This window comes from Xenopus laevis, chromosome 4S (genome assembly GCF_017654675.1).
Source record: "Xenopus laevis strain J_2021 chromosome 4S, Xenopus_laevis_v10.1, whole genome shotgun sequence".
Classification (NCBI taxonomy): domain Eukaryota; kingdom Metazoa; phylum Chordata; class Amphibia; order Anura; family Pipidae; genus Xenopus; species Xenopus laevis.
Genome location: NC_054378.1, coordinates 21,224,197 through 21,251,665, shown reverse-complemented (window position 1 = coordinate 21,251,665; position 27,469 = coordinate 21,224,197). Strand labels below are relative to the sequence as shown.

Sequence of the window (27,469 nt, the reverse complement as noted above, 5' to 3'; positions counted from 1 at the left end):
CACAGAGCTGTGACAGGACCGTGAAATCCCTCAAAAGCAGCACATGGGCACTCCTTACCATTGGCTGGAGCTCCTCCACGTAACCACGCCCCTCTGTCATGATTTGCGGAGCCTGGTGAAATAAGGCGGGAGAAGATGGAGGCGGTGAATGGGTTTCCAAGGTAACGTAGTCCTGGAGTTCCCCTTGTGGGACTGTAGGGGGGTCTGGGAGCCCCCCGCTGGTTTGGGGTGCGCAGGGTGGGAGATGGATTCTGAGAGGTACTGAGAGAGGAACAGAGAGAGGACTTTGGGCGCGTGTGCCACTCTCACAGCCTTACACTGGGTGGACAATGAGAGGAGGGGCGGGGCGAGGAGGCCGTCTGCTGCTGCTGCTGCTGCTACTCTCTCTCTTTCATTCACTGCCTCGCAACCTGTACTCTGCCTTCTGCTGCTCCCTAGGCAAGTCCCTCCTGCTGGTGCCCCGGGATATGGTACAGGGAAGAATACCATTGTACTCTGCAGGGAGAGGGACTACATCATCCTGCTTCCCCGGGCTGTACTATTGTATTCTGGGGTAAGTGTCTCCTGCTGCTGCCCCGGGATAGCATTTGCTGTACCATTGTAATCTGGTTTTAAGTGCATCCTGCCCTTAAACATGGGGGTAAAACACTACTGGAATATAGGGCTATACCATTGTGGGGGGTAAGTGCATCCACAACACAGTACAATGATATACCCCATTATCATATCATAGGAGTATATGATTGTACTGTGGGGGTAAGTGCCTCTTGACCAGGGATATCCTTGTACTGTAGGAGTAAGTGCCTCCTGCCCAGGGATATCATAGGAGTATATCTTTGTACTGTAGGGGTGAGTGCATCCTGCCCAGGGATATTGGGCAGGATGCAATATATCTTGTATTGTGGGGTTAGGAACATCTTCCCCCAGCACATCGTGCTCATCAGCATATGGGGCAGGAATAGGGGAGGTATAGCCCGTACTGCTGCAAGACTAAGTAGTACACATATACTATTGCATGCTGCCCTAAGCCTTTTTTTTGGGCTAATTCATCCAATAATAGACTGGGATACTGTATTGCTGGGGTTAGAGTCTCTTCCCTGTCTCTCACATCCCCTGTATGTAAATATACTGGTTATACTGAGCTGGTCTACACAAAGCAGGGCCTCTTATCTCTTCTACATTCACTTTCTCTCCTATTTATCGGCCCTTTAATTAATTTTTTTTTTGCCTTAATTTATTTCATTTGTGTTTCCCTTCCTGCTGCTGGGATATGAGAGACGCACTAATTAAATTTCCATTATCTAGCTAAATGGCTCTAATTATTACTTTGCTTTGTAATAACATTGCAAGGTGTTTGTTTGCACTTGGCCTTGCCCTGATTTATTTATAAGCACTGCCGGAGAACACGCACCCCTGTTTATATATCTATTATTTAATGAAATACGGCTCTTTCCTGAATTAAACCCGTGGGACTCTGATTATCTTACATATAAATGGGAGTTCTGAGCAGATTCCCTGTATTGTGCCAGAGCATTTCCAGCTTTATATTATATATATACTGTCTTTTTAAACTGACTGTGTGGCCCCAAACACAGTTCATGTCAGTTCATTCCTCATCGTGTTGGTGCTAAGTGTTATTGAACCAAAATTCTGTGTTTAACCATCTGAACTGTGTAGCACCCCTAATAATGGTCTCAGTGGCTGCTGGAGTAGTCACAGGCTCGGAACATAACCCCTGTGTCAGTGACTGAGAATTGATGGCATAATTGCATGTATGCTCAGCTGAGCCGGGCCAGGGCTGCTTGTAAAGTGACCTTATTCTGCCAGACAGGGGTGCATGGTTATTGAAGGATAAGCTATACCCCCACACTGTACTGTCTAAGGGAAACAATATGGCACCTCCCATATGTATAAGTACAAATATATAGAATCTGTGCACACCATAAGCTGCATCTTATCTTTTGAAGTTTTTCTCTTTCTGATTTAAGAACAGAAAAATTTTGCTTGTTCTGCTTTAATGTGTGCTTTAATGAGTGTCTTTCGTTCCCTTTTGCAGATTGAGCCTCAGTTCATCTTCAGGAATTAATTGGAGAACAGTCCTGTCATTCCTTTGGCACATTGGTTATGTTGTGTAACTAAGTATTTGGATGTTCAGCTTGATGCTCAGTCTGAATATGCCTTGTAGGTGCTATATAATGGAAACAATGCAATGTTTTATTCCCCCATTTGTCAGTATTAGCAGCTGGTGAATTTCCGGAGAAAGTTTCTGGGAAAGTTTCCACTGGATACCTGTCGGTTATTTCTTTGACAATCAAACCTGTGGTTAAAGCATACACTATGGCCTAAATATCTGGGTTATCATGGCCTCAATCAGGTGCTTGCATATGGCAGACTAACACTGTGGAACAATATGGTTTTACTAATACTTTGCAGTCTTTGGGCGACGCAGAGATGGCACGCAGCTGGTATGAAATGGACGACTTGGGTGGATTCTTAAATGGAAAATCACATTAAGGGATTATATTTTGGATTTCCTGAGGAAAAGTAAGGGAATAATCTTCAGGGGAAAAATGGATCCAGAGGCCAAGCAGCATCAGAGGAGGAAAGCGGTGGCCCATGGACTGGAAGATCAGAAGAGGGTAGGTGCTTAAGCATTCAGTCATGTCCTGAGTGTTTTTCCTTTTATCTTTAGTTGGGGAATCTGACTGACGCTTCTGTTCATTGCTTCTGAAACTGTCATTTTTAACTTGGCTTGCATGTTCCAACTGCTGGAGTAGAAGTTCTGATTTGACAGCAAGTGTCGTGTCTTTAGCAAACGTTTATCAGCCTGGAATGGGATTGAATCATTGTAATGCTTTCACTGCTCGTAATGGCATTACAGCAATTTCTATGGTGTTTGAGTTGTCAGTGTACAAAGGCTTTAGATGTACCTGAAATAATGTGATCTGAGTTGTAGTTCAGTAACGGCTAAGAAAACTGTAGGGGAACAAGTAAGACCATCACACTCCCTGTTTCTGCAGAAAAACAGCATATATATATATATATATATATATATATATATATATATATATATATATATATATATATATATATATATATATATATATATATATATATATAGAGAAGTGAAGAAGCTCGCACTCACAGGACTTATCAAAATCAAAAATGGTGTTTATTTCAATATAAGTAACTAACGTTTCGGCTTGCACTCAAGCCTTTCTCAAAGTGACGTGTTGTGCCGGCTTCCTGATTATCTTTTATATATATATAAAAGGGATGATGATATGCCGTAAGGCTGATGGAATGAAGGAGCTAAAGAGCTGCTTCCTTATCTGTCGATGTATCGTACACCAGTGTATTAGCAAATGCAATCTTCAGTTTGGAAAGAGCAACTGCTCCCTTGTGATGCCGGGGTCCTGGGTTCAGTTCCAGCCAGGGCACTGTCTGCAAGAAATTTGTACGTTCTCTCCTTGTTTGTGTGGGTATCCTCTGGATACTCCAGTTTCCTACCTTACCCCAAATACATACAAGTACAGACAGGCTTCTGATAAAACTGACCCTAGTGTGTATCGGACCCAAGGGACCTTAGACTGTAAGCTCACTGGGTCAGGGACTGATGTCTATAGTGTATCATATTTGTAAAATGCGTCTCACCAAATATTGGCATGTATGGCAAACTTTAGTGTTGAGAACAGAATTGGGGCAAGCAGGAGGGCTGAAGAGTGCCCCTTAGGCATGGAAAGGAAAAGGAGAAGGCAGAAAAATTATTTGAAAAAACAGTGTATTTTATCCAATAATGCAACTATATGATATAGGAACATATGAGTATCACATTATGATGTAGAGGCAGAAGAAGTATTCTTCTAGATAGAATGTATAGAACACTGACCTCACATGTAACAGAAAACAGAGATTTTGATCTGTGCAGAGAAATACAATGGGAAGCGATACATTCACTATTGTCTGTCTGTTCATGCAGATGATTAGGAACAGGTGACTTCTGTTGTCCTTCTTCTGCCTAATTATTACACTCTGCTAACAGAGATATTCTCTATCTGATTTGGCAAAGAGTAGATGCCACTCCATACATTCACTGTCCGCCACTTTCCATGAGTGCATCGCACTATTGTTTCTTAGTGTCGGGTGGGTGACGATCACAAATGACTTTATTGGATTTGTGGTTACACAATAAAAATAGCATGGATCCTGATGTGCCTTGGCAACGGTAATGACAGACGAATAGGATTAGAAGTAATTAAAAAGAGCAACAATAGCTATTATCAGCATGTGGCCAATAGTTACCCATGGAATATTGATTAGCAGAGATCTGCAAGACAGATTGCTATCTGCGTAGACACAGGGATATCAGTTTCACTGCTAATCCAACAGGATACATTTATAATCTGCAAGTCATTTGTTGTGGTGATATTATTGAATCTCTCTCCCTGAAACATTTGTTGCAGAATGTATGAATGGCTGGACTTTTGGATTGTAGTATTATAGATAAAGAGATGCCTTTGTGGCTCATTTGATTTGTTATATAACTGCATGATCATATGGCTGTTCTCCCCACTCCTACTATAGGCACATCTCTCCCTACTATATCTGTTATCCCACAGTCACACTCCCTTCCCAGAGACTATTATCCTACTGTTACTAAAGGCACCATCTCTCCCTACTATACCTGCTATCCCACTGCCACACTCCCTTCCCAGAGACTATTATCCCACTGTTACTATAGGCACCATCTCTCCCTACTATACCTGCTATCCCACAGCCACACTCCCTTCCCAAAGACTATTATCCCACTGTTACTATAAGCACCATCTCTCCCTACTATACCTGCTATCCCACAGTCACACTCCCCTCCCAGAGACTATTATCCAACTGTTACTATAGGCACCATCTCTCACTACTATACCTGCTATCCCACAGTCACACTCCCTTCCCAGAGACTATTATCCCACTGTTACTATAGACACCATCTCTCCCTACTATACCTGTTATCCCACAGTCACACTCCCTTCCCAGAGACTATTATCCACTGTTACTATAGGCACCATCTCTCCCTACTATACCTGCTATCCTACAGTCACACTCCCTTCCCAGAGACTATTCTCCCACTGTTACTATACGCTGTTCTCTATACTAAACATGCTATCCTACAATACTATTTTGTGGGCAAGGTAATTTTTGTTCTTGCGTCCATTTTTGCAGAAGTAATATCTTAGAATAGAAGGAGAACAAATACTGATAGTTGATTTCTGGTTATAGTATGATTGAGACATTATTCTAGGTAAAAAAGATCTTGGCATTAAAACTAAGGACTGCCTCAGAAAATAAGGGAAAGCATCTGAGAACCTTCTAAAGACTGCTCTGCACATATACATGTTTTGATTAAGGCATATAAAGGCAATGTATATGTATCCATTGTGTTTGCACAGAGAGGAAGCAATGAATACATGTAACCTCAGACAACGTGCAGCTGCTCCTGGGGCCACAGAGGAGAACATGCAGACATCTAGAGAATGCCTAAATAGATTTTAATGCACCGAGTTTGAAATATTGACTGTAAATCTGTTTGGCTGCCGTCTGTCCCTGCTGCAAGGAAGAACAGGGTTAACACCAATCAATAGACCCTGATCTCACATTGGCTTTCGGCTACGAGAATAGAATTCATTCAGGGAAGCTGTGAAATGTGTGGAACCTTTAACAACAGATATGATTTTAATTGCCCCAGTATAGCGAGCTTAATATGCAATTAAGTTCCCACCTGGGTGCATGAATATAAAATTGTGTGGTGCCCATCTGCTGGTGGAACAGGCCTCCCAGCGCACATGTACAACCGGTGCTTTGAAAGTGAAATATTAACCCAGGGCGTCTCTCTGTCAGCTGGGATTGCATCAATTGGTGATGGTATTTTTAGTAATACCATTTTGACCTCGTATAAGACAAAACTCAGTAAAGGAAAACCTTTAGTAATAGTCAGGCAATTTATTCAGTACAATATAACATAACAGTTTTGTCTGGGTAAGCTGTTGGAATAACACGGAATGTCACCCAAGGATTTACCAAAGACTGTCAGGGACATTATTACATCTCTAATTATATTCCTACCTACTGCTGTAACTGTAATGTCTCTCGCACCTTGAATAGTACTTACCTGCTGCCAAATATAGAGAGATATATTAGAGCAGAGAGCAGACCCTGTATATTTTAGACATTATGGGGCATATTTAACAAGGGTCGAATTTTGAATTGAAAAAACTTCGAAATTTGAATTCAATTATTTTTTTTTGGTTGTGTACGTTTTCGGGCGATTTTGAATAGTTAGAATCGGATTCAATCAAATTGGATTTGCAGTTTTTCCCAAGAAAAACTTCGATCGCGAATGGTCGAAGTTGAGTTTTTAAAGAGACCGTACATAATAAATTTTTTTCAAATTCGAATCGAATTTGGACTATTCCCTAGTACACAAAAAATAGCTTGAAATTCAAATTTTTTTTCATTCGAAAATTCACCTCGACCTTCGATAAATCTGCCCCTAAAAGACATAAAAATATGACATTTTCTGTGTACTATGAGCGATTATATAATACCAGTACTTTAAAAGGTTTGTTCGCAATTAAATGAACTCCTAGTATGACATAGAAAGCAATATTCTGAGACAATTTGTAAGGAATAAAACAGTAGCCATAACAATACATTAGTATTTCCATAGGCTAACATTGGCCTCGGTAGGTTTTAGGTGGCGAACTAGGGGGTCGAAGAAATTTTTAAAGAGATAGTACTTCGATTATCGAATGGTCGAATATTCGAACAATTTTTAGTTTGAATCGTTCAATTCGAAGTCGTAGGTCGAAGTAGCCAATTCGATGGTCGAAGTAGCCAAAAAAAACATTCGAAAATCGAATTCCTCTATTTTCCTCTATTCCTTTACTCGAGCTTAGTGAATGGGCCCCTATGTGTCAGAGAATTTCTATTAGGCGATTGGCATACATAAAGTTTATTTTTGGTATTTTTCTTTCATCCAGTGGGAGCCAAAGTGATTTCTGAAGGTCCCTTGGGGAGAGTGAGGGATACGTGATTTCATGCATTTTGTCTCTGGTATACATTACATCTCATGATGGATGATGTTTAATTTGTGATCTCGGCAGGAACAGGCTCTGCAGGCCCATTAACTCTCTGTTACTTTTCTTTAGAAAAATAGAATTATTAATTAGATGTTGATTTCAAATAGGAGGGTGACAATGACTTCCAATAAAGCAAGGGAGTTTGTGTGAGATAGATGTGACTTGATGCGAATATTTCATTCTTCCTGGTCTCAAACCACATCTTGGGCCCTAAATGTTACTAGAATGCTGTGCAAATGGTTACCCATTATTGTTGTGATAAGGAAGAATGTCAGGGGGCCATTTAGAAATACTGGACAAATTTGCCTGTGGGAAGTTACCCATGGCAACCAATCAAATCGCTGCATTCATTGTTCTACAGCTGCCTTAAAAAATCCAAGCACTGATTGGTTGCTATTGGTTACTGCCCACGGGCAAATTTGCCCAATATTAATAAATGAACCTCACAAAATTGTACCTGTCTGTCCTAGTTTTGATAGTCTGGAGCTTCGGGGTCACTGTAGGCAAGTGACAATCACAGTCACACTGAGACAAGAGGTTTCAGAGGCTTATCTCTATCAGCCTGAGCATGGACTTAGCATAGCAAAGCAACAGCAGACTTAGCCCTGACCATAATGTAGAAGCCAGCAGACCACAGCACATTATTTTATTTGTCTCTGGAGAAAATTACCACAATAACCTACATGGAGAACATAGCAGCTGAAAAGGTTGACGTTACACTGGACAACCCTTATCACAGCAGAGGAGTAAGAGAATGCCAAGCAAACAATAGCGTCAATATCAACTGTGGCTTTTCTAGGTACAGGACAACAGTCCTGTCGAGGGCGCTCTATAGTACCATATATGTCAGTTGGTTTGGCAAAGCTTCTAGTAAGCCTATCTGATGCACCTTCTGTCATTGAAATGAAGCCTTCAAAGGTACCATTGGTCAGTCAATGCCTACACTCACTTGTGTGACTTTCTTCATAGCAGTCTTCTTCTTAATATTTGGCCAACTTCCATCCATTGTGCTTTATACTTGATGTGGACAAGTCCTAATCTTCTTGTTCAAAGGACTATGGACAAGCACCCCACACAGTTATCATTCCCTGCTACTCTTATTGTTTCAAGTGATGTACTGGGACAGTTCAAAAACAAATGTCATTGGTTTGTATGCTTCACTGCTTGATTTATTATTTTGTTAAAGCAGAGAGAGAGAGGAAATGCTCTGATGGCTTCTACGCATTCCCTTCAACAAAAACATTTAGATAAGATTAAATTAACGTGCAGTAACAGCCTTTCCTATCCCTGCATTTATTAAGGGTTAGTTTTGATTCAGATGAAAGTGAGCTAACCCCTTATCCTGGGATGTTCCTGTAAACACTGGTTCTTGAGTCTTTATTACAGAGAAGGCACGTCCAACCGCAAGCCGTCCAGCCATCACAACAAGAATCTATCTGTTGGGTTCCTAGTATTTCCATAACAGCTGGAGGGTAGTGCCATATTTTCATGGGGATTCTGAGGTACATAACTGCTGTAGAACTTCCACTACAGTGAAAGCTGTTGAAAAGTACAGCTTATTCCATGGGTTACTTCCTCTTCTGTAGAAAAGTACAGTTTATTGCATGGATCACTTCCTCTTCTCTACAACAGGACAGCTTATTCCATGGACTGGACTGATTGCTCTTCTGTAGAAAAGGACTCTGCTCCATGGATCACTTCCTCTTCTCTAGATGAGGACAGCTTATTCCAAAGATCACTCCCTCTTCTGTCGAACAGTACAGCTTATTAGAAGGACCCACTTCCTCTTCTGTAGGTCAGGACAGTTTATTCTACATGGACCACTTCCTCTTCTGTAGAAAAGGTACTGCTTATTTTAAGGACCACCTCCAGCTTATTCCATGGATTACTTCCACTACTGTAGAAAAGTACCGTTTATTGCATGGATCACTTCCTCTTCTGTAGAAAAAGTACAGTTTATACCATGGACGGATTGCTCTTCTGTAGAAAAGGACCCTGCTTCATGGATCACTTCATCTTCTCTAGATTTGGACATTTTATTCCAAGGATCACTTCCTCTTCTGTAGAAAAGTACAGCTTATTCCAAGGACCACTTCCTCTTCTGTAGAAAAGTACAGCTTATTCCAAGGACCACTTCCTCTTCTATAGACCAGGACAGCGTATTTCACATGGACCACCTCCTCTTCTGTAGAAAAGTGCAGCTTATTCCAAGGACCACTTCCTCATCTGTACAGCAGGACAGCTTATTCCATGGACCAATCCCTCATCTATAGAACAGTACAGCTAGTTACATAGACCACTTCTGCTGTGGAACATGACACCCTAAAGGGGCCTGACCCTGAAACGCTGCACTGCTATTCCGCAATAAACGTGCAAGGTGTTCCTTGCTTGCATCAGTTCTGTGTGCCTCTGGATTGTTTAACTTCTAGATTGGATTTGGGGTTGCTGGTCCTCTACCATTGTGCACCAGACAGCACTATAATTACCTCATACAAGGGTATGCAAGAGCCAGATCTTTTTTGAACGTGACACCCTTCCCAACCACTTTTTCCTCAGTAGAACAGGATACCTGTTCCAAAAAGCCTAGGACTATGTCCTCCTCCTTAGAACAGGTTGGCCTATATATTCCATGATGTACTTCCACTTCTGTTGTACTGGACACCATGTTCAATGGATTTTTCTCTTCTGTAGTGAAAGTCACATTTTATAAAAAATGTCCTTCTTTGTAAAATGTAAACTCTTATTCCCTGGCCCCTTCGTTTTCTACAAAATAATACACCCTATTAAGTCAACCTTCCATATTTATCAAAAAAACAGCCATGTGCCAGGAGCCACTTGCTCTTTCCCTTCCAGCACAACCATATTTCAACTACTACTTTCCTTCCAGAAAGAACCGGCTATGTTGGGAGTTGTTTTGTCTATGGAAAAGGAAACTATTCCATGAATTACTTGATCTCCTAAAAAACAGGAAATTGTGTTTCGGGAGCCCATTCCCTTTTTTAGAGAACAGGGAATCCCTTTCTATGTACTACTTCCTCTTCTGCAGAACAGAAACTCTAGTCAGGGAACCCCTTTTTTTATAGAATAGGAAACCCTGTTCCGAGGACTAATTTCTCCTCTGCTGAACAGGTCACACTTTTCTAGAGACAGATAACCTTGGCTGAGTTGGAAAGGTTGGCCTGCGGTATGAATGTTTAATATTCCTTCCCCATTCATTAAAATTGTGGTGTTCTTGCTGTTGCTTAGCTTTTGTTTGAATGACTTTTACTTTATCTCTACAGCCTCTGTAAGACAATGTGTGCAGAGCGCTTTCACTCATACAAAATGATGTCCATTCATCTAACGTGTAGTCATGTTCCCATGGCCTTGCAGGAGTAATGCCTCCATTTATTTTGGAATTAAATGAACACTAAATCTTCCACTGAGTTATTATCTTATCTTTTTCTGTCTAAAGCAATTTCACTCAGAGTCAGCGGTACTACTATATAGCGAAGGGATGTGTGGAACCATTTGTATTTTTTGCTTTGAATATTATCTAGGATCTTTTGTTTCCTAGCAATGTAGCGGAAAGCGATACACCAAGCAACGTCTAACATAACAGTTACTATTTTTGTTCCGGAGTTATTGCAAATGGACATGTTTTTCACAATAGTTTGACATTTTTACTGTTTAACTGACATCAGTTGAGGTGTACTAATGCTCCATGCTGAGAGAATTCAGATAAGTTGTTCTTTGCAACCAAAGTCCTGTAGTAACTGGGGAATCCGAGGCTGGACAACCCCCAGACAGCCCCAGCTCCCACGTTTTATAATCTGTACAGAATACAGTGAGGTTGTTAAGACCAGCCTTCTATGGGGAATAGGACTGTATTGAAGAATACATTACTGTATAAGTGCTTCCTGTAATTAGCCTCAACCTTTGTCATGTACAAGTAAATATTTAATTACCCCCCTTTCCGATTTACTTGCATCTCCATGCACCATGTTATTTAGGGTCACACTTCACTGTGACCTCAACAAAAATACTCAAAATGCTTCCTTGCCCTAAAAAAAAGCGTTTGGCATATATGACTCTATGGTGGCCCAATTGGGCTGAACACAGTATTTAACTCTTACAGATAGGATCACATCGTGGTGAAAAAAAAGGGGGGGGGTAAGGCAACCATCTTGGTCCAATGTGTAAAGTGTAATGATCTTCATCTATTCTAGCCTATTCTACTTATGTCTATTGAGAGAACGAACCAAACAAAATGGACTAAAGTTCCTAGTATAGTTCCTAGTAAAGTTCCTAGTGTTAGTATAATCATAGGTTAACTGTCCGGTTATATCTCACATGTGGCTTTTCAGCATTTTTTGATCTACAACTCCCATTGTCCTAGGGCTGTAGGTTGTGCAGCATAGGTTGACCATCTTGACCTACTACTACCTGTGCCCCCCCCCCCACAGCTCTTGCCCTAGAACCATTGGCAGTCACCCTATGTGGACTCCTAACTAGGGACGAACTGAATCCGAATCCTTAAAATCATGTGACTTTTCGTCGCAAAACAAGGAAATAAAAATGTTTTTTCTCAATTTGCCTCCCCCTTGCTGATTTGCATATGCAAATTAGGGTTCGGATTCCATTCGTTATTTGACTGAATCTTTCAGGAAGGATTCGGAGGTTCGGCTGAATCCAAAATAGTGGATTCAGTGCATCTCTACCCCTGACAAAAGCTTTGTTTGCAGATAAGGCACAGACCACATATAATAGGCATTGTATCAAGGAGGTGCCCTCAGTCCTGGTACTGACCGCACAATATAAGGCAATGCATAAAGTAAGTGGTGCATGACTCGGGGGTTATCTATCAAAATCCAAATCTATGTCATTATTTTCTGAATATATTCCGGAAAAGTCCGCAAAGGTTATTTCCACTTATTTATCAATGCATTTTCCTGAAAAATTCCAACTTGCGAAAAAACTCGAAACAATCATAGAAAATTCAGATTGTTTGAATTTTTCCCACAAAATTCACTAAATCTTCGGATTATTGCAAGAAACCCAATCCAGGATATCTTCGGGACTTCTCCCATTGACTTATACTGTATACAACCTTGGCAGGTCTGAGATGCCAGATTTTTCAGATTTGGACTTTTTCCATCCTCAGGGTATAATAAATACCTAAAAATTAGAGGGTTTTTTTCCACAAAAAATTTGGATTTTGTCATAAAAAAAAAAAAAAACCTTGAATTTTTCGATTTTTTGGCATTCGGACTTTAATAAATAACCCCCCTAACTGGTATGCTGGCAAAATATGTCTGTTTGCACTGAAAACAAATGCTGAGCGCATGAGTTGTCCCAGTATGTGCAGCATGTGAATAATTACTTCTATCAATATTGTCCTCCGAGCCTCGCAAGACCTCTCGGAAAGATTTACAAACAAACCCTGTTAATTGCTCCTTTGGCATCTTATAATTGCACGTTAGATGAATATTAATGCATCATTAGCAAAAGGCTTATCTTGCCCTTTAGTTTCATGCCCCTCATTAATCGATGTGAGCTGTGTGTTACGTACAGCTCAGTCTCCTAGTGATAACCTTGTCCAGAAGTGGGTCTTGGAAAACAAACGTCAGTGATTGAGCAGCATCAATAGCGATTAGCCCAATATCTCCTTGTAAACATGACATCAAGATTCTCCCAGCACCACGAATGTGATTAATTCTGTATCAAATTTACATGCACTGCCTGGCAAATCCATGATCACAACCCCGGCACTTTAAATATAATTTCCCTGCACTTGTCTGGAAAGGAAATAGCAGGCGATCTGTAAGGATTGTCGGTTATTATTATTATTATTATTATTATGATGCTATCCTGCTCCTCGACATGAGTGACTGGAGATTGCTTACATGTGTTCCAGCAACGTAATGCTTTGATCATGAACATACAGCGAGAAATTGCTTCCTCTATGTTCCAGGATAATCCAATTTATTGTTACAATCCTATTTTGATCCGTCTGAGTCTCCCATTCAGTGAAGATGCACTGAAAACATTCCATTTTTTTTCAAACACAGCAGGATAATAATTTACATGACATACTCTTTGCGCGTTATCTTCTCAGGACAAATATGATTTGGCATTTGGTTTGCTTTAATTTACTGCGCTAAATTGAATGAATTATATACAGTATATTTTTTTTCTGGGCGATCTCAAATAATTGTGTTTTCTTTCCGTAATCCCTTTGGTGATGTTTTATGGCAGGCGTCCCATGATTTGGTTTAGAACAGATGTCAAACGGTAGTTATCCCAAACATGGAAACACGATGCAATCCAGATACTTCTATCCAGCAGTTCAGCAGATATTCCTTATATTACCAATATACGACCAGATTGAAGCTTGGGAACTACCTCTCTGGTATTTTTATCGCTGTAATCAGTAAAAATTATAAGGGTATGGGATCTGTTATCCGACAAACCTGTTCTGGGCTCCTAATTGGTTTAGTATGTGCTTTGGCATTTCTATGTCTTTGCCAATTGGACCATTGCCCCCATTACGATCCTGAACCCTGGTGCTTCCTTCACCCTGAACTTGGCAGTAGCTCCAAAATGTAAATGCTAAACACTGCACTTGGGTTCCTAATTACCCTTTGTGTGTAATGGTATGGCCTAAAAGCTCCATAAGAAATAGTCTGGCATTATGCCTTATTCCAATGGCCCCTTGATGGCCTTATCTTACTCTGAGGGTTCCCAACTGCTACACGTAACAGGTGCAGGGGTGCTTCAGTCCACCCATTTTTATGCTATGGATGGGCGGTCATCTACTACATTCATAGGAAAGAGAAGTCAATAGGGAGCTTTTGTTGACTTGGTTCAGGCCAGCTCTTGTGGCGCCACCACTGCCAATGAATGTAGAGCAATATGCTTGCAGAGTAGCTAGCTCTTCAATGCACCCTCCATGACACCCAAATCAACACGTGTTACCAATGGCAGCTTTGTACCTGTACACCTGCATCTGTGATTATTGCCTGAAACCAGCACCAGCAGCACCATCTGGGGAAAACCATTTTTTCATAGAAAAAAATTATAATTTTTGTGATTTATTAAACCCAGATGGTGTTAAGAGTCCATCTCAGACCTACCGAGTTCACGTAGAAATCAATGACAGATGTCCTGTTGATATCCTGATCTGTGCTGGGTTTCGTTCAATAATCCAAAGATTTTGTCGTCTTGGGCGTCAAATCCGAAGAAGACGCAGTTTTCGGCTACAAATTTGAAAAATTTGTATGATTCCGATTTTATTAAGCATTGTCCCACACAAGACATTTTTGGAAAAATGTATTGATAAATAGGGGAAAAAGTTAGTGCGGATTTGGTTGTGGTAGTTTTCAGAAAATAGAACTTTTCGGATTTTGATAAATAACCCCCTTGTAAAGATTGCATTGTCACCCAGCCAGGCTGCAGTCATCGTACCGTTGTCACTCTTTCAAGGCATGTGGTATCTGTATAAATCCGCATGCTAAAAGTGCAAGAAATTCTTATCCAAACTAAAGTATATAATGAGCTAAAATCACTTCTTGCTGATTTTCTCATTAATTCTAAAGCAAAGGATGATTAGCCAGGGGCTAGAGTTTGAGTTCCATAATGCTCTGCTCAGCTAATCGCTGAGATTTAGAGCCAACAGCTGCCAAACGAAAGTGCCACATTTCTAAATGTCGCCCTGACTTAAAGGGGTGTGATTAGGAAAGAACATGCATAGTAATAGGCACTTGTTCATCCCCCCATAAGATCTTTTCTTGTTTAATAGGGTAATGAACACTGATATTTCGATGTAAATTTAAAGGGAAATGTGTCAAATATTTCTCACTTACTTTAGATGTGCTCACTGCCTGATTGGCAGAAACCAGGACATATACACGAGTGCTGGACAACTGGTACTGGTGTGTATGCTGTAGAACTCCCCAAAATCTGCATGGGGATTTTAATCTTTTCAGCCCACCAATCTTATTCCCTAACATCTAGTTGGCCTCAGGAGTATAGAGAGACAGAAAATCCATTGTTTCCTCTAATGAGACTAATAGCAAGTCATATCACTTATTGTAATAGATAACAATAGCGAGTCGCCATACTCACTCGCTTTGTATGCGCAGATCTCTGATAGCTCTTGTGCTATTCAGCTTTTTATTAACTTTATTAGATTGGGCAATGAGCACATTAGTTTTGTCGGAAAAGCCTTGTAAATACTTATATCTTTTTCTTAAAATGTCCGTGTAAATGCCACAAGTGCTTCTACTGTACCAGTGCTCCTACTGTACAAGGGCTCCTACTGTACCAGTGCTCCTACTGTACCAGTGCTTTTACTGTACCAGTGTTCCTACCTACTGTACGAGGGCTCCTACTGTACGAGTGCTACTACTGTTACAGTGCTTTTACTGTACCAGTGTTTTTACTGTACGAGGGCTTCTACTGTATGAGTGTTTCTACTGTATGAGTGTTTCTACTGTACAAGTGCTTCTACTGTGTAATTGCTCCTACTGTACCAGTGCTTTTAGTGTACCAGTGCTCCTACTGTACAAGGGCTCCTACTGTACCAGAGCTTCTACTGTATGAGTGTTTCAACTGTATGAGTGTTTCTAGTGTACGAGTGCTTCTACTGTGCGAGTGCTTCTACTGTGCGAGTGCTTCTACTGTGCGAGTGCTTCTACTGTGCGAGTGCTTCTACTGTGTGAGTGCTTCTACTGTGTGAGTGCTCCTACTGTGTGAGTGCTCCTACTGTGCGAGTGCTCCTACTGTGCGAGCGCTCCTACTGTGCGAGTGCTCCTACTGTGCGAGTGCTTCTACTGTGTGAGTGCTTCTACTGTGTGAGTGCTCCTACTGTGTGAGTGCTCCTACTGTGCGAGTGCTCCTACTGTGCGAGCGCTCCTACTGTACGAGTGTTCCTACTGTATGAATGTTCCTACTGTACGCGTGCTGCTACTGTATGAGTGCTCCTACTTTTACAGTGCTTTTACTGTACCAGTGTTCCTACTGTACGAGGGCTCCTGTAAGAGTGCTTCTACTGTACGAGTGCTTCTACTGTGCCGAGTGTTCCTACTGTTACAGTGTTTTTACTGTACCAGTGCTCCTTCTGTACAAGGGCTTCTTCTGTATGAGTACTTGTACTGTATGAGTGTTTCTACTGTACGAGTGCTTCTACTGTGCAAGTGCTCCTACTGTACCAGTGCTCCTACTGTACCAGTGCTTTTACTGTACCAGTGATTTTACTGTACCAGTGCTCCTACTGTACAAGGGCTGCTACTGTACCAGTGCTTCTATTGTATGAGTGTTTCTATTGTAGGAGTGCTTCTACTGTGCGAGTGCTCCTACTGTAATAGTACTTCTACTGTACGAATGTTCCTACTGTACGAGGGCTCCTGTACGAGTGCTTCTACTGTCCGAGTGATCCTACTGTATGGGTTGTGAGGTTGCAAAGCTAATCATGTGTATATATTAACTGATCAGACAAGAGTCAGCACCTCTTGCCATTTGCATTAGATCAAATACCATGGACTTTCTCATTTTGTTTTCTCCTATAGAGTGACTTTTCTCCATTAATAGGCAGTGGAATGTTACCTGCTGTTTTTGACTTGTTATTTGGAACACATGGGGAATCAGAGTCCCCGAAAATAGGTGTTGGCTGCCATGTTTAAAGGGATGATACTGACTGGCTCAGTGGAACAACGAGCACTTGATAAATATGTGATGGCAGAAAGCTATTTGTAGTAAATTGCTAACAACCTTACAAATACCCGTATTTACCCTTGAACCCCAGTGATGTAGGTGTGTAGATATCTGTTCCTATTAATCTGCAAGGCTGTCAGACTATCCCAGAAAGCTGCTAAGAACTGGATATATTACTGGGGGATGTTAGTTAGGGAATAAAATACATGTTGCCTATGTTATCGATAGGGACAGTGGTGTAACTAGGTGACCTAACTAGGGGACCTCAGGTTGCCCCTGTCTGCCCCCTTCTCTGTAAAATGGGCCGTGCACCTGCTCTCACCTTGGGTTGTGTTGTAGTGTGCACAGCGTCTCTGGTGGGCCCTACCAGGAGGGTGCTTTAGGCTTAGGTTTACATGAGCAAATAAGCTGCGGAAACGGTCTAAAGCTTAAATCTGCCTGTGTAAGGCCACCTTTAGGCTGGTGTTTACACAAAAGGTGGTAACCATTCATGAAGCTTGTGTAGTGACGTATTCAGGGATTCAGCCACTGTCTGCCCAGTGATTGTCAGGCTAATTTCTGTATCATCATCAATAAATTACAACCCTGCATGTGAGCACATACTGTCACAAGCAAGCTAAGTATCGATAGAACCATAAGTGAAAATCAAGTCAAATTTTGCATTATGGAGATCATGTGGTTAAAGCAATCAGAAATATTCATAGGGTTTCCAGGAGCCAAATATTGCCCACTCGTGTCCAGGGTCGGACTGGGCCGTCGGGACACGGGAAAAAACTCGCCGGCCCAGACCTGCTTCCCTGATCGACCCAGACCTGTTCTTTTCTGTCTATCCACTGGTGCGGCTCATCTCGCACATGAGCGTGGGTAAATTTGGAGGTCGGGAGGGAACCCTTGGGGACTGCCAGGAGGGCCCTTTGTATTGCAGCCCTGCTGGCCCCCCAATGCTCCAATCCAACCCAGCTCACGTCTATTGCGTTTGTCAGAAATTTATGGGGAAAGTCTTCAAATGTCATCTTCTCTAATTGATATACCGTACTGTCTATATAAAAAGGGATTCCTTGGTAACCGTTGGTATCAGGGCAGCTGGTGAATTTCCGCTGGTCACTTATCTCTTTCTAGTGAACTGCTGCCAAATACTCTGCCTGGTCTCTGTAGCCCAGTATATAGTATTGATCTCCCAGAGCACAGAGAGAAAACAAAAATCAATGTCAAGTATATGAAGTGGAACCAAAAAATACAAAGCCCTGATTGCTGTGTGTACAGTATCTTTAAAGCGCCTCATTCCTTTGAAATATTTGAAAGGTGAAAATGTTTCTGCTGAACAGCAAAGTGACCGCTCTTTCCTTTTCCTTTTTTTAAATGAATTTCACAATATTTAAGTGTTTCGGGGTCAGTACACCAGCCCCACAATTGCATTCTTTAATTGGAAACAGGCTGAAAGGACGTTTTCTTTTTATCCTTTATTGTCACCCATGCTGCCAGAAATTGAATACGTTTTATGGACTGGAATAGAAAGAGGACAAGAAGGAGACCAGGGTGGGTGCTGCGGGTCAGTCATCAGGTGCAAAAGCAAATAAACATTTTATTTCACAGATGCAGCCTAATAAAATACATTTTTTCCTCTTACCTACCTGACCTGTAGTCATATGTTAGGCATATGTTTATAATCAAGCATTTTATAGCGTTCAATCATTCATAAAAAGGGAATGAAATGAATTAATGGGCAAACAAAGGTGTACTATAAAAGGACGAGATGAATCACTATCAGATCCGTTATCTGGAAACCTGTTATCCAGAAAGCTCTGAGTTACAGAAAGCACGTCTCCCCATAGACTACATTTTGTCCAATTAATCCATATTTTTAAAAATGATTTCCTTTTTCTTTGTACAGGTATGGGATCCATTATCCAGAAAGCTCTGAATTACGGAAAGGCTGGCTCCCATAGACTCCATTATAATCAAATAATCCAGATTTTTAAAATTGATTTCCTTTTCCTGTGTAACATTAAAACAGTAGCTTGTACTTTATCCCAACTAAGATATAATTAATTCTTATTGGAAGCAGAACCAGCCGATTGGGTTGATTTCATGTTTATATGATTTTCTAGGAGACTTAAGGTATAAAGATACAAATTACAGAAATATCCGTTATCCGGAAAACCCCAGGTCACGAACATTCTGGATAACCGGTCCCATACCTGTGCTGGGAATTCTAAAAGGATCTCTTTATCCCTGGGACTATGTTGTTCAGTAAGGAAGTAAATACTGGTATGGTACCTGTTATCTAGAATGCTTGAAAATTGGGGTTTTTCGGATAACGGGTCTTTCTGTAATTTGGATCTTTATACATCAAGTCTACAAGAAAATCATTTACACTTTAAATAACCCCAATAGGCTGGTTTTGCTTCCATTAAGGATTAATTATATCTTAGTTGGGGTCAAGTACAAGCTACTGTTTTATTATTACAGAGAAAAAGGAAATATTTTTTAAATATTTCAATTATTTGGATAAAATGGAGTCTATGGCCTTTCTGTATAATGGGCTTCCAGATACTGGATCTCATACCTGTCCTGCACAACAGCTAGAGTAAAGGCAACTGTATATAATGCAGTCTCTGAGTGAGGTTTTGCAGCGGCTGATGATCAAGTGGAGCTTATTAAAGTTCTTCCTAGTAAATATATTCCGGAACATTCTGTATTGGGTATCTGTTGAGTCTGCTCCCTTGAGCATCGCAGACAGGAGCTTTATATGTATTGGACAACCCCGAGACTACTTATTGAGCTCAGAATGACAAATTTAGCATCTTTTGTTTGCTGCTTTCGTTTCCCACTTATTTCCTAAGTTTGGCCTATTTTGCTGCATTTTTCTAAATTTTCATGGGTTTGTGAAGATGTCACCCCAGCTACAGGAGAGGGGGGGGGATTTGGGTAAATAATTCAGCATTATGCCATCCGTCATTATAAAAATAGACTTTCCTTGGTGCCTGTGTTCTAATTTACTGTAAAACTGAACCCATTAGTCTGTGCTTCCGATACAACAGTTTCTGGCTGGATATTACAGGGATGGCACAGCGCTTCTGGCTTCTACAAAACATGGCACAGGACATCCACGCACAGGGAACGTTGAAGAAACTTCAGTTTGTCTGTTTAAGTTAAAAAAATTATTTGTGATTAAAGCAATACACAAAAGTATGTTCAGCACAAGCTATATAACGGGATCCGTTATCCAGAAACCTGTTATCCAGAAACCTGTTATCCAGAAACCTGTTATCCAGAAACCTGTTATCCAGAAAGTTCTGAATTACGAAAAAGGCCATCTCCCATAGACTCCATTATAATCAAATAATCCAAATTTTTAAAAACTATTTCCTTTTTCTGTGTAATAATTATACAGCATGTACCTTGTACTTGATCCCAACTAAGATATATTCAATCCTTATTGGAAGCTGAACCAGCCTATTGGGTTTATTTTATGTTTAGATGATTTTCTAGTAGACTTAAAATATGAAGATCCAAATTATGGAAAGACCCGTTATCCGGAAAGCCCCAGGTCCCGAGGATTGTGGATAGTAGGTCCCATACCTGTACTCATGTTAGAGAAGGGGCTGTACGGCCCCTTTAAAGGGAAACTATCATGTCGTTTTTATCTCTAAATTATACTGTTTACACTGCAAATAATTCACTCCACCATATCAAATGTTATTCCTGAACCAACAAGTATATATTTTTTTTTGCTTGTAATATTGGTGCATAGGCAGCCATCTCGGGTCATGTTGCCTGATCCTGTGCTTTCAGAAAGAGCTAGCACTTCACAATGGAACTGCTTTCAGGCAGGCTATTGTTCCTCCTACTTAATGTAACTGGATTTTATTTACTATTAAATGATATTCTCATATCTACCAGGGAGCTGTTATCTGGTTACCTTCTCATTGCTCTGCTGCTGGGGAGATGGAAGGGGGTGATATCACTTCAACTTGCAGTTCAGAAGTAAAGAGTGACTGAAGTTTATCAGAGCACAAGTCACACGACCGGGGCACCTGGGAAACTGACAATATGTGTAGCCCATGTCAGAATTCATAAAAAGTCTGTTTGCTTTTTTAAAAACGGATTTCAGTGCAGAGTTCAGCTGGAACAGCACTATTAACTGATGTATTTTGAAAACACGTTTTCCTATGACTGTAGAGGAGATGTGTGTGCGTATTGTCTTTGCCATGTGTAGACACAGGGAAGTGTAGGTTGCGGTGCTGGCGTCTAATGCTAACACTTCAATCTGTATAGACATAATGAGGTTTAGCCTAATCCCAGGCTCACACTTTCTTCTTCTATATGTTTTTTAATCATAATCTTGTCAGTGATATTATAAGATTTAATGTTCCTGGCTGACCCATATTTCTACGGCTGTTGTCTCGACACGGTTATCCCATGGTAATACTAACAGTCTCTCAGTAATCCTCAGTGTGCTTGCGCTCTAACACCGCCACAAAGTATAACTAGGAGGCCTTTTATGAACCGGAACCTTTGGGGGCCTGGATTGCTTGGGTTTTCCTACAATTATTGTTTTTATGAAAGCCATGGAAATATGTTGGGTGCCTGTGGGTCGGTAGTCGTGCACCCCTCAATTAAGTAAAGGATAAACTGTATAGAAGAAGGCATCTCATTTAGGGCCGTGGCATAGAAGGTGTTGTGGGTAGACTGACATCAGTTGGTGATGTTATTTATCAAAATCTAAATTTTTCTGATTATTTAAATAAAATAATCAGACCAAAGTAGAATCCACAATTGGTCCTTATTTATCATTGAAAAAGCTCGATTTAATCGCATGAGGAACAAACTCAATAAAATCGACGGAAAATCCGAATGGTATGATTGTTTCCCTGAATCACTAGTTTTTTTAAGGGTTTTCCCAAAAAGCCCAAATTTTTCTTTTTTTTCGGCGTGAAAAGTCTGAAATAGTTGGATATTTGGGATAATTCCAGTGCAGACCACAGAAATTTCCAAATAGGATAAGGACCTCTCCCATTGACTTATATACAACTTAGGCTGGTCTGAGATGTCAGATTTTAAGATTCTGACTTTTTCCATCCTCGGGGTATAAAAAATCTCGAAAATATTCTAGTTTTTTTTAATAGAAATTTGGATTTTATAGTAAAAAAACCTCAATATTTTTTGGAGTTTTTGACATTCCCCAACCAAATGTTCAGGCTAATAGAGCCCACACTCCGGTTGGAGGTAGTTTTTTTTTTTTTTTTTAAAATCACCCCCTGCCAGCGCTAGACCACCCGTACCAGGAGGGAGCTGGCCGTTCGAGCGGCCATGTTGGGGCACACACATGCGCATAATGAACGAAAGCCGCAACTTGCTCATGCACGCTATGTCAGAAGTGCATGCGGGTGGCAGAATACTGTTACCCCCAACCGGAGTGCGGGCTCTATTAAAAAATATTTTTACCCAACAGGTGCCGTTTAAACAGTGTCAGGGATTTAGTGAACAGTTATAACACAATATTATTTACACTTGATACTTGTATTATAGTACAGTTATGGGATCCATTATCCAGAAACCCCTATACAAAATGCTCCAAATTACATAGACTCCATTTTAATCCAAATAATCCAGAATTTTAAAAATGATTTCCTTTTTCTGTGTAATAATAAAACAGTAGCTTGTACTTGATCCCAAATACGATTAAATGAATCCTTAATGGAAGCAAAACCAGCCTACTGGGTTTATTTCATGTGTACATGATTTTCTAGTAGATTCAAGGTATGAAGATCCAATGATAGGAAAGATCTATTTTCTGGAAAACCCCAGGTCCCGAGCATTCTGGATAATAGGTCCAAACAGTGGGCCCTATTGTAGTTAGCACGGGGTCACAGACCCCCAGGAATGCTGGGTAACAGCTGCATGCTAGAATAGAAATATATTGCTGATACATCTCTATGGCCCACCTATGAATGATTCCTGGCCCCAAGTAAACGAGCACATAATGAGCAAAATAATCAGTTCATCCTGCTCTTTGGCCCTGCTGAACCTCACTGTATTGATGGTCCTGAAACAATTATTTTTGAGGACAGATTGCAACTATCACTTATTATGTGTATGTAGTGTTTCCAGATGCTCCAGATGGGTTCTATTATAGAAGAATCCCTACATAGTATGGACTGAATGCTCATTACTCTCTGTTTTTGTGCACAGCAGCTCCCTAAAACCTTAGCATCCATTGGGGGGCATTAAATCCCTTAATTGCCTGTGCCTGTTTCCAACATTACTTCTTAAAACATGTAATAATCAGGGGATTTAGAGACTCATCCATAATCCTCAGGTGCAAAAAAAAAACCAATATGCTTGGCTGCCATGGAGCCAAAGTGGTTAAAAGGTAATTCCATGTTGTCCTTGATACGGTAACCCCCTACCACAAAGCTGAGAGCATTAAAGGAGAACTAAGCCCTAAAAAAGAATCTGGATATAAATGCTGTATTCTATATGCTGTACTTACTGTACCAGCCCAGAGGTTCAGCAGCCCTATAACCTTAATGATCCAGGCCCTTTAAAGTTGCCCCCAGAAGCTCCTCATCTTGGATTTTGTTAGGCACCTTTTGTCTGTCAGTGGCACTGCACATGCTCAGTGAGGTCTAGGCGGCTGTTATGTTCATGGCAAATCATCAGCAAGCAGAAAGTGAGATTACATCTGCTATAGATGCTACTACCCTGTAGGCTGAATATATATATATATATATATATATATATATATATATATATATATATATATATATATATATATATATATATATATATATTAGGGATGCACCGAATCCACTTTTTTGGATTTGGCCAAAACCCCCAAATCCTTTGTGAAAGATTCGGCCGAATACCAAACCGAATCCGAACCCAAATTTGCATATGCAAATCAGTGAGGAGTGGGAAAAAGAGCCACGCACTAAATTTTTTTTTACTTTCTTGCTTTGTGACGAAAAGTCACATGATTTTAAGGATAGGGATTCGGCCGAATCCAAATCCTGCTGTAAATGGCTGAATCCTGGCCGAATACCGAATCGAATCCTGGATTTGGTGCATCCCTCATATATAATATGCATTAAATAAAGCACAATTTATTCACAAGAAAATGGAATGCGGGTCCTTCTGAAATATTATATGAAGCAATTTTGACCCTTGCACCCAGAAATATTCTTTATCCAGTAAGAGTGCATACAAAGGACTTTATATATATATATATATATATATATATATATATATATATATATTTATTTATATACATACATTTCTGATGCAGACTGCACTAGTTTCTGTGCTGCCAGGTAATGTGTATTAATAACTAACTAATAACATCCTTGTTGGGATTTAATTTATTGTATATGTACATAGTATATCAGTTGCTATTTTCCCCAGAATTCCTCACCATCCTGCCTACCACCATGAGGAACTAGGGTTTTTAATGGCCATCCGATGGCAGGTAAATACACAATTTACTTTAGATTTAAATGATTGGTTAGTATGATGCAAAGAGTGATATTCAATTTGCAGTGGTTTTCATTTTTTTTATTTGTGGTTTTTGAGTTATTTAAATTTTTATTCAGCTATAAAAAATAAATAATGAAGACCAATTGAAAAGTTGCTTAGAATAACATACTAAAGGTTATCCTAAAGGTGAACCACCCCTTTAAGTCACATTAAGTGCAACGGAAGAAAGGACATTGACGATACAGTGACAAAGCCCTATCAGTCTCCCTCTATATGGTGTTTTTACCCCTGTAAATGTGTGTTTCATTCCAGAACTCTGTCCATTTATAATCCTGATGTTGCTGTTTCTAATATAATTAATTAAGTAAAATAGTCAGCTCAGTTCATAATCGAATGAAAACAGCTACACCATTAATGCATTTTCTCTTTATTGTGTTGGTCTCTCTTCTACCCCGATCTAAACAGGAATTTAAAGGGCTACTTGATCCTAGGGTCAGTGACCCTGGCAAGCAGTAAAGCAGACTGAATGTGATCCTACATTCCTATTGTTTTTATTTATAAATGGATTATTTTCTAGACCGTCTGCAATTCATCTTCCAGTCTGTCATAGGAACCGCTGCCTGCGCTCCAAGGTCAAGAGGTTGAGGTTTACATCCCAACAACAAAGAGGCGCATCATTAAAATGACAGAAAAAAGCCCTACACAAAATAAATATCTGTTGCAAATTCTCACTATACGTGTGTGTGTGTGTATATGTGTATATATATATATATATGTGTATATATATATATATATATATATATATATATATATATATATATATATATATACATATATATACCCAATAGACTGTGGGGGTTAATTATTAAAATCCGAATGCTAAGCAATTTACCATAAAATCCAAATTTTTAGTGGATAAAAACCCCTACATTTTTCGAGATTATACCCCAAGGCAGGTCTAGACTAATTAAATAAGGCCCTGGCATTTCAGGTACACAAAGGCCCAAACAACCCCCACCAGCCCACTAAATACTGACTTTCTATGGCACCTGATAGCAACCCACAGATTGCCAGTTTGGGCCTGCAAAAAGTCTGAATCTAAGAATCTGGCATCTCAGACCTGCAAAGGTTATATATGTCAGTGGGAGAGGTCCCTATACTATTTGGAAGTTTCTATGCTGTATGTGCTGGAATTAGTCAGAAAAAGCCTGCAATAGTCAGATTTTCAGGCTAATTCCAGCACAGAGCACAGAAACTTCCAAAAGCCCGAAAAGCTGATCAATTTGGACTTTTTGGAAAAAAAAGCCCCAAAAAATTAAGCGATTCAGTGAAAGAATCCAAAAAAATTGTACGATTTTGGTTTTCTCTCTATTTTATTGCTTTTCCCCAATCTGATTAAATCGAGCTTTATAAATGAGATTAAATTGTGGATTCTAGTTTAGTCAGACCTTTTTAAAATTAAATAATCATAAAAATTGGATTATTTAGGTAAAATGAAGTCTAAGGGAGTTGGCCTTTCCGTAATTCAGAACCTTCTGGATAATGGGTCCCTGGATAACAGTTCCCATACCTTTGTGTGTGTGTATATATCTAATAGAGGGGTTATTTATTAAAGTCGGAATGCTAAAAACTGGAAAAATTCTAGTTTTTTTTTAACATAAAATCCTAATTTTTCTGTGGTCTGCGCTGGAATTAGCCTAAAAATCAGACTATTTCAGGCTTATCATGGAAAAATCCAAAAAATTTTTTTGAGTTTTTCAAGAAAAAGTCCAAAAAAATTGAGAAATTCAGGGAAAAAAATGTATGATTTCGGTTTTCACTCGATTTTATCTAGTTTTTCCCCAATCTGATTAAATCAAGCTTTAAATAATAAATAAGGTCAAATCATGGATTTTGGTCAGACTTTTTTTAAATTAAATAATCAGAAAAATTTAAATTTTGATAAACAACCCCCTGAGTGTATTTCATAGTAAAGTAAATTTTAAGATGAGCATATCCATCTAGTATAAAAACAAGGCGGTTCGATACTTGTAACTATGGTGCAGATGCAGCTTGTATATTGGCTATACTTCCCTGTAATTCACAATTATTTTCTGCTGGATGTATCAGGTTACAGGAAATGGATATTAAGTGACATTCCAGCAATATGGAATGATTCCCCACGGAAATCTACCACCATCCATTGGGATTTTCCCTCTGAGCCGATTCTTTATGAACTACTTACAGTGTAATAATGAAACCTGCAGGGGCTGCACTGGGTCTCGCATTTAGTTTCTCAGTGCGTCTCTCCGCTGCTTCTGACCCCGATATATTGCCAGCGAGAGGGAGAGATGTGTGTGATATAGACGTCTGCTTATTTCTCAGGCTTCCTCTGTTTATCATTTCAGCAAATCCTCTAAAGGAACAGAGGTTTTGATAAAAAAAGGTACAGGTATGGAACCTGTTATCGAGAATGGTCAGGACCAGGGGGTTTCTGGATAATAGATATTTCCGTAATTAGGATCTTCATCCTTTAAGTCTATTAGAAAATCATGTAAACATTAAGGGTGTTATTTGTTAAAGTCTGAATACTAAAAACTCGAAAAATGCAATTTTTTTTTACTATAAAATCTGAATTTTTAGTGGGGAAAAACTAGAATTTTTTCGATATTTATTATACCCCAAAGCTGCAAAAAGTCAGAATCCAAAAATCTGGCGTCTCAGACCAGCTGAGGTTGTACAGTATATAAGTCAATGGGAGAGGACCTATCCTATTTGAAAGTTTCTGTGGTCGGCACTGGAATTCATCCAAAAATCCGTCTCTTTCAGGGAAAGATCCAAAAAATTCAGGCTTTTCGGGGGGAGCTTTTCGAGTTATTCGAGTTAATCCAATTAAATCAAGCTTTTTTATTATTTTTGGCCAAAATTCAGATCCTGCAACAAATGCTAGCTCCTTGGTTCAGTGTATCTCTAGCATTTAAAACAAGGATGTACCCATTGCTGCACCCCCACCAGTATGGCTGCTCCTGCTTTATCAGCTGTGGGAAAATGCTGTGTGAACAGATATGTAATGTGATGGGGGAGCTGAAACTGCTTCTGTATGTAGATTGCCTGCTCACATATTCATATACAGGCACCCGTGTAATTATATTCACTGGCATATGTTTCATATTCAGAAAAATTAT

General features: G+C 40.0%; 1 protein-coding gene across 2 annotated transcripts in view; it reads left to right on the top strand.

The window, feature by feature from the left end:
• Positions 1 to 413: 413 nt before the first annotated feature.
• The window catches only part of nav2.S (neuron navigator 2 S homeolog), a 178,454-nt gene continuing 151,398 nt past the window's right edge, over positions 414 to 27,469 (top strand). The window contains exons 1-2 of one of the 2 annotated variants that reach the window (XM_041561025.1): positions 414 to 553; positions 2,057 to 2,639. In XM_041561025.1, coding sequence (XP_041416959.1) covers positions 2,571 to 2,639 — 69 coding nt within the window. In that variant the 5' untranslated portion in view covers positions 414 to 553; positions 2,057 to 2,570. The remainder of the gene's footprint in view (positions 554 to 2,056; positions 2,640 to 27,469) is intronic. The other variant, XM_018260331.2, reaches the window with a different exon arrangement.